This window comes from Nanorana parkeri, unplaced genomic scaffold (assembly GCF_000935625.1).
Source record: "Nanorana parkeri isolate BGI_ZX_2015 unplaced genomic scaffold, ASM93562v1 scaffold1701, whole genome shotgun sequence".
In the NCBI taxonomy this organism is placed as follows: domain Eukaryota; kingdom Metazoa; phylum Chordata; class Amphibia; order Anura; family Dicroglossidae; genus Nanorana; species Nanorana parkeri.
Genome location: NW_017307969.1, coordinates 109,421 through 122,271, shown reverse-complemented (window position 1 = coordinate 122,271; position 12,851 = coordinate 109,421). Strand labels below are relative to the sequence as shown.

The window sequence follows — 12,851 nt, the reverse complement described above, 5'->3', positions numbered from 1 at the left end:
TATATATATATATATATAGTATATTTATATGTATATGTTGCTTGTGTGATATTAGCACAAATTAATGCAGTTGTAAAATCATAAATTAAATACATCATTAAGTTAATGTCCCCTTTAAATGCAAGCAATGTAAGCACCTGAATTTGACCTGATGTCAGCCGCTTTGCAGTCCACTGTACAGCATCACCTAAACTGGGAGAAGCGGCATGAAGAGCAAGCGAGCTATGCTGCAGTACTCCTGTGCTATCAAGGAGCATGGTGTTCGGAGGACAGGGCAGAGTAATAAAAGATGAACTCATCAGTCCGCTGCTTGTTACTTAACTGCAGCAGAGAAAAATCAGGTATCCTGCTTTGCCAGACAGGTTTCAGGACTGGATAAACACAAATAAAAATCCTTTGGCAGATAAAGCAGCTCCATTATACAGTATATATACTTGGCTGTTTGCCTGGAGTTCAGGAACCCATTTTTATTCAATTATGTATTTTAAATGAATTATGTAATAAGACATTTTCTTGGCTATGTTTCTGATTTCAGAGTATCTACAGGAACCTTTCCGCAGCAGAAGACATTTGGTATGGATGGATCATTCATTAATCCAGTTTGCTTGCAGTTTGAAAATGTCTCATTTTTCTGCCCAACTGACAGGCCTCTTGTTGTACGCCTTGGGATATACATTTTTCTTACTGGTTGCATAACCATAACCATCTTCGGAAATCTGGGCATCATTATCTCCATCAGCCATTTCAAAGAATTACATTCCCCAACAAATTTTCTTATTCTTTCCATGGCTGCCACAGACTTCTTTCTTGGTGTCCTCATAATGCCTTGTAGCATGGTAAGATCTGTGGAAAGATGTTGGTATTTTGGGAATTTTTTTTGTAAAATCCATTACAGTTTTGACTTAATGCTTAGCGTCATCTCTATTTTCCATCTTTGCTCTATAGCCATTGATAGATTTTATGCTGTATGCCATCCTCTCCATTATCCCATAAAAATAACTACAGCTGTCATTAAGAAAATGATATGCATCTGTTGGTCTGTGCCAGCTATATTTGCTTTTGGAATTGTCATAACAAATTCCCATGTATCAGGAATAGTTGGATATGAGACATTAGTGGAATGTTTTAATTTATGTCCAATTACGTTCAACAAATTGTGGTCTATGGTTATGTTTTTTGCATGCTTTTTTATTCCTGGCTCAGTTATGGTTGGAATTTATATACAAATATTCATAGTATCTCAAAGACATGCTAAAATACTGAAACAAATTACAGGGAACTTGAAAGACACCATGACAACTCAAATCTCCAAGCAGAAGGACCGGAAAGCGGCAAAGACATTGGGCATTGTAATGGGTGTGTTCATATCATGTTGGATGCCAGTGTTTATAACTATTCTAGTTGATCCATTTCTCAACTTTTCCACACCTGAAGTTTTATTTGATGCTTTCAACTGGCTTGGATATATAAACTCAACATGTAATCCACTAATATATGGATTCTTCTATCCATGGTTTAGGAAAGCACTGAGATATATCATTTTTGGCAAAATATTTGAATCTGGCTCTAGTTTAGCAAATCTATCTTAACATGTATATAAACTCAAGAACACAAATGTAATACAGCATACTGTACATTACCAATCCGTATACAGTATGTAGTGGTTGCATTAGTTTTCTTTGTTTAGGCTTTCTTTATTTTTAACTGGTGATCCTATCAGAAACATACTTTCTGTCCTAGGGTAAAACACTCACCAGTATAGTATCTAGAAGGAGCAGGTTGTCACCCTAGGACAGGAAGTGTGGTATGACTAAAATCTTAAATAGTGTTGTCAGACTTGTACAGTTCTTCTCTAGTGGACTACAGATTAATTCCTCCTCCTCCCTCTCTCCCTATCTCCATAACATAAAATAAAGGTGTTTATATTGGCACTGTTGCCAAAAAAGCTTCCTCAGATTAACCTCACCTATAGGAGCCAGAAGTTTTGTTATGTTTGTTGGCTTTCTACTGGAAGTGATTCAAGCAGCTGTCACTTACATGGGTCCCAAAACATGCCGCCCCCTTTAAGGTGGACATTAAAGAGAAACTGTCACCTCCAATGCGTTATCACAAGGGGGCTTGTCAGTTCCCTATGTACTTGCAATAAAGTTAAAGTAAAACGGGGCGTGGCTTGGCAATGGCCAGGAGCGGAAGTGTCTTCTAGAGCTCCGGCGGCATTGCAGGGCCCAGGCACGAGAACCAGCAGCTTGTAGCCTCCTTTCAGACCGGCGATGGGCGGCAATAAGAAGCGGAGGTCTCACTCACCCTCCCGCCAGGCTTCCTCGTCCAGGAGACGTGACATTGGGGCGTTTTTTCCGAAAACGGGCTCCACGAGATCTGCACAGAGTGCAGCCAAGATGGCGGCGGTCCGGGAGCAGCACAGGCCGACCTCCCCTGCATCCCCATTGGAATCTCTCCTCTCCACATGCACTAGTGAGGATGTGGATACCCCTGATTCTAGTGATGGTGAGGGAGACGACAGGGATATCCCCTCAGCCTTCCGTAAGTACTTTGCTCTATTACCTACTAAAGGGGACATTGAGAATATGTTCCATAATCTGGAATCCACATACAAGCAGGAGATGGCTGAAATTAAGGAGGGTTTCCACTCCATACACCAGCGTTTGGATGTGGTTGAACACACCTTGCCCCCTGTCACGGTGGCCCTGGGAGAGCTGCAGCATATTGTGCAGTAACAACATGTGACTATTCAATCCCTGTGGACTCAGGTGGAAGACCAGGAGGATAGGAATAGGCGGAATAATATTCACATACGCGGTCTGCCTGAGGCCACTGTGGGAGAGAACAAAAGAGAAGAGCGCCCACCCTAGTGTAGATTCTTTTTAATATTGTATATTGAGGTACAATAAAAACATACTCACAAAAGTGAATCAAGACAGAAGTGTATAAGGTAAGCCAGGATGACATCTGCAACAAGCTGCACAGAAGATTGTGTGACAGCACAGGACTCCTTCGATGACGCGTTTCCGGGGCCACGCCCCCTTCGTCAGATCTGACGAAGGGGGCGTGGCCACGGAAACGCATCATATACTGACGAAGGGGGCGTGGCCCCGGAAACACGTCATCGTAAGGAGTCCTGTGCTGTCACACAATCTTCTGTGCAGATGTCATCCTGGCTTACCTTATACACTTCTGTCTTGATTCACTTTTGTGAGTATGTTTTTATTGTTACCTCAATATACAATATTAAAAAGAATCTACACTAGGGTGGGCGCCCTTCTCTTTTGTTCTTTCCCACAGTATTGCAGCTTCCCAGGCTGAAGTGGGGCAGCACCCCTAGTAATCCTCACCCGAAACTATCCTTCATTTGTTGGTCAACGTTTGGCGCTTCTGATTCATTTTTTATTGGTTGCCTGAGGCCACTGGCGCATCGGATCTGAAAGCCACGATTCTGGGGATTTTTAACACGCTTCTGCACAAGCCAGTCTCTGACCACATTGAATTGGATAGAGTGCACAGAACGCCGGGCTTTCGCAGACCAAATTCGACGCAACCGCGTGATGTGCTGTGCAGAATGCACTACTTCTCTGTCAAGGAGGATATGATGGCTAAAGCACGTGCGGCCGGCACGGTGGATTTTGATGGAGCACAGCTCTCACTGTTCCCCGACCTCTCCAAACGCACGCTGGATAAACGCAGGGCTCTGCGTCCCCTCACTAAGGCCTTGCAGGATGCGGGTCACACCTACCGCTGGGGTTTCCCTTTTTGCCTCTCTGCTAGAAGGAATGGTAAGACTCATCTGTTTCGTGCTCCAGTTGATCTGGAACTCTTCCTCACGGCGATGGAACTATCCCCAGTGGCCTTAGGCGTTTGGCCTGACGCCCCTTTGCCTCCCTTCACCGTTGTTCCCTCTGGGGATCAGTGGCAGCTGGTTTCGCCGAAGCTCCAAAGAGACCGGAGGTCCTCATCTAAACCCACCCCCCGCTGATGCTATGGAAATACCGCTGGGGTCCGCTGTCCCTGACCTAAACTTAGCTCGTGCCCCCTGAACCCGCCGTCCCCCCTTTTTGCCTGATGGACTGTGGACTTATCTGGATATCCACGTGCACGGTTGCGGGGGTACTTGGCGTGGGTTGCCTCAACTGCCACATTACCCTGACCTGAGTGTGCCCGTGGGTTTACCTAGCGGCCTAGAAACCAACTGTTTCCTGATGCATGCCTGAACACTGTGCCTTATTTGTTTTTGTTATGGTTTTCTGATGCTGCCCGTAATGTTAGGTCCTGACTCTTTCCAATTTTACACTGGTTGCCTTCCCCTAGGGGGTCCCTGTTGTGCTGGGCCCGGATGGGAGTCCAAGGGGACTGAGGTTCCCATTAGACCCGGTGCTATACTTGTGTCTCCTATTCGGCTGGGGGGTGGGGGCGGACTCTGGGATTGGGTTTGTTATACTGTGTGTTTTTTTTTTGCGGGGTGGCTCTAATTGATGTTGTTTGCTGCCCATCGCTTACTGTTCACTGTTCATTGTTTTAAATTGTGCTGCTGGTTCTTTTATCATTGCTCTTGGTTATGCACTTTGCCTGGTGTCCCTGGAATGCACAGGGCTATTGCCTCACATGACCCCCACTAGGAGGCGCTCTGGGACGGCGGCTGCCTTTTTGGCCCGTGTTCCCAGACCGCGCTTGGGGATATATTTCCCTACAATTAGTTGGTGCTCCACTGCTGAGGTCTGTCTTCCTCAGCTTCTTTCTTTTTCTCCTCTGTCTTTCTCCCCTGCCCTCCCTGGGGCGCTCTCTTCTCTGCCCCCCCCCTACCCCCCCTGATGGGGAGCCACGGATCCGGGTTACGGTTATGACGGCTGTTACGAAGCTCCCATATGGCTGAATTGAAGTTGTGTTCCATGAATGTTCAGGGCTTTAACAACCCCAAGAAACGCTACCAGTTACTATACAACATGCACAAAGCTAAAGTGCAAGTTCTGTTCTTGCAGGAGACTCGCTTCCGGGCTTCGGCGGTGCCTAGCCTGCCTACCCGATATTTTGATAAGTGGTATACCAGCAACAACCCGGCTAAGACGACCAGGGGAGTTGCATTGGGGTTCCACTCCACCTTGCCTGTGACGGTACTGTCAACCCTTGAGGATCCTGAGGGGAGATACCTCTTTGTGAAGTGTTCTATCTCGCACAAGGAAACGTCTGCGGAAATTGCAGTTGGTAGACCTCTGGCGTGTACTACACCCCGGTGAAAGGGATTATACATTTTACTCAGCCCCTCATACCTCATACAGCAGGATTTACTATTTCTTCACTTCTCACTCATTGCTAGACTGGCACCCCCAGATTCACATAGGTAACCAACTCTGGTCGGACCACTTTCCTCTATTTTGCTCCTTCACTGTCCCTGAGGTACCCCGGCGTCAATAAGCATGGCGCCTCAATGAATCGTTGCTTAAAGACCCTGGGCTACTTGCCTCTTTACGTAAGGCCATTGCTGAGTTCTGGTTGCACCATGCCTCCGACACTACTGCCCTCCCCGTACAGTGGGAAGCACTGAAGTGTGTTCTCCGGGGTTTGCTGATTCAACATGGCTCCAGGATGAAGCGCGATCGTACCGCGCAGATTTCTGCACTGTTGACCGATGTCTCCTCTCTAGAACTTAGCCATAAGACCCACGCATCCCCCCAGATCTATAAGGACCTGTTAGCCAAACGCCGGGAGCTTCACTCACTTCTAGACCAGCCATACTTGAAGTACAGGGAACTGACTCTCCGCTCTTTTCATGAGTTTGGGGATAAGAGCAGTAGACTGCTAGCCAGATCCATTCAAACACATAGATCCCGCACTTACGTGTCTAAAATTGTATGCGCACGCCAGGGACTGGTTCAATCATCTGAGCACATAGCTGGAGCCTTCCAGCGCTATTATTCTGCTCTATACAATATTGAGGCGTCTGGCCACCCTTTGGGCGAGGAGCGTTGCCATACTGACCTTCGGGACTACATACAGGCCTCTGGGGTCCCATGTCTATCAGAAGGGGCAGTCGCCAATCTTGCATTGCCGTTTACTGAGGCGGAACTCTCTGGGGTCATTAAATCCCTCCCCACGGCTAAGAGTCCTGGCCCAGATGGCTACACGGGTGTTTTTTATAAGACTTTTCAGGATTCCCTCTCACCTATCTTGCTGGCTACCTTCAACAAGGTCTCTACCTCTACTTCGTTTCCCACCCAATCCCAGGAAGCCCACATTACAGTGCTACCCAAACCAGACAAAGACCCAGCGTCCTGCACTAGTTATAGACCCATCTCCCTCATTAACATTGACATTAAAATCTTCACAAAGCTAATTGCCAACCGGCTGAAATTATATGTCCTGTCCCTAATTCATCTAGACCAGGTTGGTTTCGTACCTTCCAGGGAGGCAAGGGATAATACGACCAAGTCTCTCGCCCTTATGCATTATGCCACTGCGAGGAAAATCCCCCTCTGCTTATTGTCAGTGGATGCCGAGAAGGCTTTCGACCATCTTAGCTGGTCTTTTATGGAGATAGCCCTTTCTCACGTGGGTATTCCTCAGGTTATGCTGGACAAAATCCTATCCTTATATCGCACACCCATAGCACGGATCAGGGTCAATGGGGTCCTGTCGGAGCCGGTGTCCATAAGAAACGGCACAAGACAGGGTTGCCCCCTGTCACCATACCTGTACATCATGGCTATGGAACACCTTGCGGCCCACATTAGGAACAATGCATCCATCCGTGGAGTACAGGTGGGAGACCGGGATTTTAAACTTAGTCTCTATGCAGATGATCTATTGCTGTATATTTCCAACCCAAGCATCGCCTTCCCCTCCATAATTAAAGAATTTGCTGAGTTCGCCAGGGTCAGTCATTTTAAGGTAAACATAGCCAAGACAGAAGTCTTTAATGTTACATTACCCACCCATGTGGCACAAGACCTGGCACGGGACTTTCCCTTTGCGTGGCAGTTAAACGCCTTAAATATCTCTGGGTTTTCCTGGCTAACACGAGGGAGAAGTTGTTCAACCTTAATTATAAGCCCCTGCTTTCTTTGGTCCGTACCAGGTTACTTGACTGGGCTAAACTACGCCACTCATGGTTTGGGAGGATGGCCCTCTTTAAAATGGACTTGCTTCCCCACCTCTTGTATGTGTTCCAGACCGTCCCCATCGAGGTCCCCCAATACTTTTTCCGCACATTACACTCGCTACTCATACGATATGTCTGGGTGACTAAACCAGCTGGACTCCGCTATCTGGTTCTGACGCGGAAGAAGGCTCAGGGGGGGGTTGGCCTCCCGGATCTTGAACTTTATTACCAAGCAACACTTTTGACTAGGTTGTTAGATACTATTTTTCATTCTGCTAACAAATTGTGGGTGCAACTAGACCGGGAAATACTGTCCTTCTCCCCCCTATCCCTGTTCTGGTCTCCGCCCCCCTCTAGACCCGCCCGCACCAGCCTCCCCTTTTTTCTCCCCGCTATGCTCAAAGTATGGGATGCCTTGCTTAGCTCCTCCAATATTTCTTCATATTACGGCCCTCTTTCCCAAGTCATGGACAACCCTGACTTTCCTCCGGCACGCCTCGCCCGCCAGTTCCTTGGTTGGGAGTCTCGATCCTTTAGCCCTATTTGTCAGGCTATGCAGGCGGGCACTCTGCGGCCCCTCATTGGGTTGCTGAAGAGGGAGACGGTGATGCCGGGTAGCTGGCTGGCGTATTTTCAATTACGCGATTTCCTAACCGGGCTTGCTGCGAGAGGTTGCCCAACGAGGGAGCTTTCTCCCTTTGAGAAATGATGTGTCTGTCAGAGCGCGCCTCGCCTACCCCCTCCTTTGTGAGGGACTGGGAGAGAGAGATAGGATGCAACCTCACAGATGAGGACATTTCTAAATCCTTTGCCTTGACACACACCATGTTCGTAGCGAGCAGATATCAAGACAGAAATTATAAGGTCCTGTCGAGATGGTACTACTGTCCTACTAGACTTCAGGCCATGTACCCATCTACCTCTGCACTATGCTGGCGGTGTCTGTCACATCCAGGGACGATGTTGCACATCTGGTGGTCCTGTCCTCTGCTGACCTCGTTTTGGGAAACTATTTTTGATACCTATGATCAGATCTTTCACACCAAGGTGGACAGGTCTCCAAAGGTGGCCCTTCTGTCCGTGCTGCCAGGTTCGATCTCATCGGCTAAGAAGGCTCTCCTCGGATGCAGTTCTTAGTACCCATGTAATCATGTAGATAACATTCTAGCTCATTGCAGGAGTAGGTCCTGTCTGATTTGAAACACAGGGCTTCAAGCCCAACTGCAGCTTTTCTGGGATCCCCTGAGTCCCTTCCTTTGCATTTTTTCAAGTCACTTTATACATACCTTAGATCCAGCAGACTTCTGGATGGCAAAAGAGGACTCAACAAGTCCTCTTTCTCTTCTTCTTCCTCTATTGGTGGGTCCTGAAGGCTGTTGAGAACAGTGTTACATAATGATGTCAGTGCCATTCCCTGAAGCATTTTCCTATGAGTCCAGGGTGGCTTGAGGAGGCATCCTAAGGGGGTAAAACTCTTGATGCCCTGGGTTTACAAGACGCTGGTTGAATATTGCTGGATGTCATTTAACCTGGAAGAGAACAGGTGCTGGATTGCAAAGGGATAACAGCACTGGCTATAGGATGGGTGTTGCAGCAAGAGCTTATTTTCCATTTTAACTACTGCAGGGTAATTAATTTGTAAAACAAAGAAACATATTAGCTGGAGTTGAGTTTTTAGCCCTGAACATTACTGTACCGTGTCAGCACTATTAAACCTTTAAAACAGACAAACAGCTCTTCATAAAACTGAATTGTAATTTTGCAAATACATAGACACTAGAAGGTAATACATTTATATCACATAGGGTGAATTATGTAGTTTTTTTTATTTTAAAGCTGATCTCATTCAGATAATAGGACACAAAACGCATGTACTCATTGATGCTTTCTTAAATGTGTTTTAGGATACAAGCAGTATAAGTAGCTGAATGTGGCCTGGTTTCAGCCTTTTGTATTCCATTGTATAGCAGAATTTAATCTTGAGGGGGAGAAGCAGCATGTTGATAGGGGCAGAGAGGAGTCACAGGGGAATAAGCTATTGGCTATTGCAAATTGAAATAGCCAATAGGAATCTAGCAATGCATTCCTATGGTGACATTTTTTTAAAATTATTATTCTGACCACAGTCAACGGCTCCATGTCAGAATAATAAAAAAAAAGAAGGGAAAGTTTTACTCTGCTCGATCGAGCAGAGTAAACCTTTCTTGGAAAAAGTGTTTCTCTCCAGGGCTGCCGGGAGCGGGAGACTCCGGGAGCGCCCAGGAGAGTTTGCTGTCTGGAGATCAGTGTCCCTGGTTAGCTGAGTCGGCCAGGAAGATGTGTATGGGAGAGGGGTGGAGAGAGAAAAAAAGGCAGCTGTCTACATGGGTCGGCAAACTTTCTGCTGGGAGGCAGGGGTTCAGAGTCATTGGTGCAGGGGTTGCAGTGTTAATGGTGCTGGGTGGCAGGGAGCTGCAATGAAAGCATGCAGAGTGCAAGGGGTTCTGGGTTCTTATAGGGGCAAATGCAAACGATGTCTACTCGTAAGCCTGCAGGGAGGCAGATGCGGTTGAGCACTACCCAATATGGTATACGGTCCACATGGCCCACGGATCGAAGGTACAAGTACAAGAGGATTTAGTTAGCATAGGGTATGGTGCCGTTACAATTAAATTATTTGAAAGTATAGTTAGCAGAATTAAGTCTGTGTTGCAATGGAATGAGGCCTTCTAATATCTGGCCCCATCAGCTCACATCACCTCCCAACTTCCTGGTTTCTGCTGTGGCTTACACAAACACTGTAATGTCCAGCCTGGCAGATCACACCACCAACTCTTCTCACCTGAACTCTGCTGCTGGAAGGGAGGACTGAATCTGGAGTTACAGCTGACAGCTTCTAACAGAGGCAACACTCACCAATATGCCTGCAACCACCCCATCACCACAATTGCACCAGCACCTCCTCCCATCATTGCTGTGCCTGCACCCCCTTTCTCTCAACCATGCTTTAAACCTCCCTATCATGGTGATGTCACGCCAACCCCCTACTCTCTCATCACCACGGGTGACCCAAATCCTTTTCCCACTGCACCACACTTGCACACCAACCCCCATTCCCACCATTGCATGTGACATCCATCCTCCCTTGCTCTCACCACTTTCCCTACATGCCATCATGCTCACTGCTACTGCACTGGTACATGCATCAGCCCTTGTCATTGCTGTACCAACTTCTGTGCTCCCCACCACTGCAGTACTACACCATTCTGTATTCAGCCTATTCAACGAACAGGCAAACTTGTGCCAGCACGAATTTTAAAACAAATTCTTACTGAACTCTGTAGCAGCGTGAACTGTCTATCAATTTATCCTCAAAGTGCACATGTGAAGTTGTAAACTTGTTCAATTTGGGTATTAGCACTCTGTTTTCCTCCTCTTTCTGTGTACTTTGCGCTATCATTATATCGTGGGCAATAGTCCGCTATATGCTGGGTTTTGGGTGACAGTTTTTTGTCACCCAAAAGAGAACTAATGCAGGCTGTGATGAGCCTGTAAGCCAATGTACTAACTAAAGCAAATAGGTTGGACTGTTTTGAAGTGGAACAAGAGGACCAGGACAAAGTGTGTCAAAGGTTTTTGAGCATCTTAGTAGACTACTTCAAATAAATGACTGCAGGGGGTAGATGCAACAGAAACGGTGGGAGAGTGAGTGGGGGCAACAAGGGAAGATGTGGTTTGCTACTATCTTAGAAATCTTGTTTGAGGTTGGTGCAGGAAAACATAATTTAGTCATGGCAAAACCACTCCTAATTGCCCAGTGTGCAAAACATATGCTGCAAATCACACAAACAAAAAAAAAAAAATCCCTGGCGTCTTCTGGAAACTAGTATATACTCTGTTGGGAAAAGAAGCACTTTATAAGGCATTGCTCACTACAACTACTTGGATGACAAACAATACCATTGATGAGTGGAGCACTGCCACAATTTACTCTCAGGTATTTTTATTGTTATTTTAGATAGTAGAGCTATCAAAATTCACAGAGAATATACAAGTAAAGAACATGTTTGCAACCCTGCCTAGAAAAATAACCAATGCTACTGAGATATTGTTGTGTCTCCTCCTAATCTACAAAACAGTGACAGAGGGAATAGAAAAGACTATTGAGGAATGCAATTCTAACTGTGTATACTGTGTATTTGAGATATAGGGGTGGTTTTACTAAAGTGATAGAGGCTGCTCATTTAGAAAAATGAGTGCTCACATAGGTTAGTAAATAACGTAAAGCTATTATTGTTTTGAATACCCAATCATGTGCCAGAGAATTTAATAAAAAAACAGGATCTTTGCCTGCAAGTGTTTGAATGAGTGAACACAACACAGCTATGCCCTATGTAGCAGACCTAAGTAAATATTCACTTCACACAGTTAACATTCACTTTGCTGAGGTTCACTATACACATTACAATTTGACTGTACAATCTTTTGATAATCAATTTTAGATGTACCAAAGTTATGTAATATGATAACTATATAGTTGTTGGTAGATCTAAAGGCGATTAAACAATCAGAGTGTGGGCTTTAGTGAACAGTCCATAAACCTTAATTAAATTAAGCCCATCATTTTTTTTAACTGTATTTACAGTGTTGTTGATTTTCTCAGAAACGATACATTTTCATGCATTCTCAGTTTATTTTTTATTTTTTTTAAATGTTTTTCTGTTTATAAAGAGATTACAAAATACCAAATGTTTTAAATAATTTCTGGTAAAATAAGTTAGGACTAATTGTTTTTTGAAAATAATATAGTATGCCCACAAATTTTATAAGGCCCCTTTTACACAGTTCGATCAGGAGGGGATCCATGCATGTATTCCCTGTTGATCAGAACGAATGTCGGAATGGATGAAATGACGGAACCTACTGTATGTTGGTCTATGTGGAATCGCATCTAACATCGGGCGTCTGATCACGTCCGCCTGAAAAACTGACAGGTGGACCTGACCAGAATGCCCATATGAAAGGGCTTAAACAACAAAGATCAGGTTATCTAATGCATAACAATCTATTATGAGTATTCTCAAATTACCTCTACTATAATTAGTATATTATTTTATTATATATTTTATATAAATTAACACAAAATATATTAAATGATAATGCATATTTGCTGGGGTGGGTTATTTAATCCCCTTGAGCATCCAGCTTTGGTTTGATGAGGTATGGGATATGAGTGAGTACAGTTACTTCGCTGGCCTGGCTACAGAATGCCCCCACTTAGTGAATAATTAAATCTGCAAGTGTTTTAAACCACTAGCTAAGCCATGCTGATCTGCTAATATGCACATCTCAAAAAAAGAGTGATGAACAGTTTACAGTAGTCTAGTATTGTTTTTATAATCTCATTTCCCTTTTTTTTTTTTAGCATGTCAATTTTTATTAAGTATCATATAATATAACATAAACAAGTGCAATTATCAGCAGGTAACATGAGTCAGGCACTAGTACACAGACTGCACCTATATCAGTTATAGATCAAAGCACATTAAATGAAACTCAAGATGAACCATAACAACATAATAATGAAAATGTGATAAAATGTCATCGCCATATTACTTCCTTATTGAGGGAACCAGAGGAGTCAAAGTCTGGGTGGTAAACAACCTCAACCCAATACAGGTAGTGGTGGAAAAGATCGGGGTTAATATGTGCAGAACATACTGAGAGATAATGGGGGAAGTGTGTGCATGGACGGATCAGATCAAAT

The 12,851-nt window shown here is 45.0% G+C and overlaps 1 protein-coding gene across 1 annotated transcript; it reads left to right on the top strand.

The window, feature by feature from the left end:
- The first annotated feature begins 575 nt into the window (after nucleotides 1–575).
- Nucleotides 576–1,589, top strand: LOC108799353 (trace amine-associated receptor 3-like). The gene has a single exon (XM_018571212.1). It carries the CDS (start codon nucleotides 576–578, stop codon nucleotides 1,587–1,589), a length of 1,014 nt encoding a protein of 337 aa, XP_018426714.1.
- Nucleotides 1,590–12,851: the final 11,262 nt, after the last annotated feature.